At 65.2% G+C, this 1,013-nt stretch overlaps 1 protein-coding gene across 1 annotated transcript in view; it reads right to left on the bottom strand.

The window, feature by feature from the left end:
• Positions 1 to 202, bottom strand: part of LOC104836076 (hydroperoxide isomerase ALOXE3-like) — a gene marked incomplete at its 3' end in the record, with an annotated part of 6,511 nt that extends 6,309 nt beyond the window's left edge. The window contains exon 1 of the mRNA XM_010574422.1: positions 85 to 202. Coding sequence (XP_010572724.1) covers positions 85 to 202 — 118 coding nt within the window. The remainder of the gene's footprint in view (positions 1 to 84) is intronic.
• Positions 203 to 1,013: the final 811 nt, after the last annotated feature.

Raw genomic sequence — 1,013 nt, 5'->3', positions numbered from 1 at the left:
CCCCCCACCCAAACACCTGGGTCCCCCCCACGTCCCTCCCACCCAGACACCTGGGTGCCCCCGGTGTGAGGGAGGGGCACCCACCACTGATGGGGGTCCCGGGCCCCTCCAGCGCCTCCCGAATGTCCTCGAAGCTGCGCCAGGAGCCGCCGCAGCGAAGCCCCCGGAGGCGCACCCGGATCTGGCTGGGGACAGGGGACATGGGGACATCATGGGGACTTCATGGGGACACCAGGTGGACACCATGGGGACATGGGGAGATGGGCTTGGGGACACCATGGGGACATGGGACATTGGACATGGGGACACCATGGGGTGTGGGGAGTGGGACATGGGCATGGGGACACCATGGGAACATGGGGAGGTGGCACATGGGGACACCATGGGGACATGGGGACACCATGGGGTGTGGGGATGTGGGACATGGGCATGGGAACACCATGGGGACAAGGGACATGGGGCATGGGGACACGGGCATGGGGACATAGGACATGAGGACACCAGGGGACATGGGGACACCATGGGGACATGGGATATGGGGGACATGGGGACACATGGAGACATGGGGACACCATGGGGTGTGGGGATGTGGGACATGGGCATGGGGACACCATGGGGATAGGGGACATGGGGACACCAGGAGACAGGGGACGTAGGGACACCATGGGGACATGGGCATGAGGACACCATGGGCACACAACGGGGTGTGGGGACATGGGGACACAGGGTTTGGGGGGATATGGAGACACGGGGATGTGGGACAAGGGCGACATAGGACGTGGGGACACCATGGGGACATGGGAGATGGCACATGGGGACACGGGGACATGGGGACATGGGACATGGGGACACCATGGAGACATGATGGGGACGTGGGGGGACACACATGGGACCCAGTGGGGGACAAGTGGGGACACACAAAGACAGAGTGGGGTGGTGGCTGGGACACTCGGGGACACTCAGGGGACATGGGGGGGTGACGGTGACACCGACGCGGCAGCGGCGCGGGCGGC

Source organism: Haliaeetus leucocephalus, unplaced genomic scaffold (assembly GCF_000737465.1).
Source record: "Haliaeetus leucocephalus isolate CR32 unplaced genomic scaffold, Haliaeetus_leucocephalus-4.0 Scaffold430, whole genome shotgun sequence".
Lineage (NCBI taxonomy): Eukaryota > Metazoa > Chordata > Aves > Accipitriformes > Accipitridae > Haliaeetus > Haliaeetus leucocephalus.
This window is presented reverse-complemented; position numbering and strand designations above follow the sequence as displayed.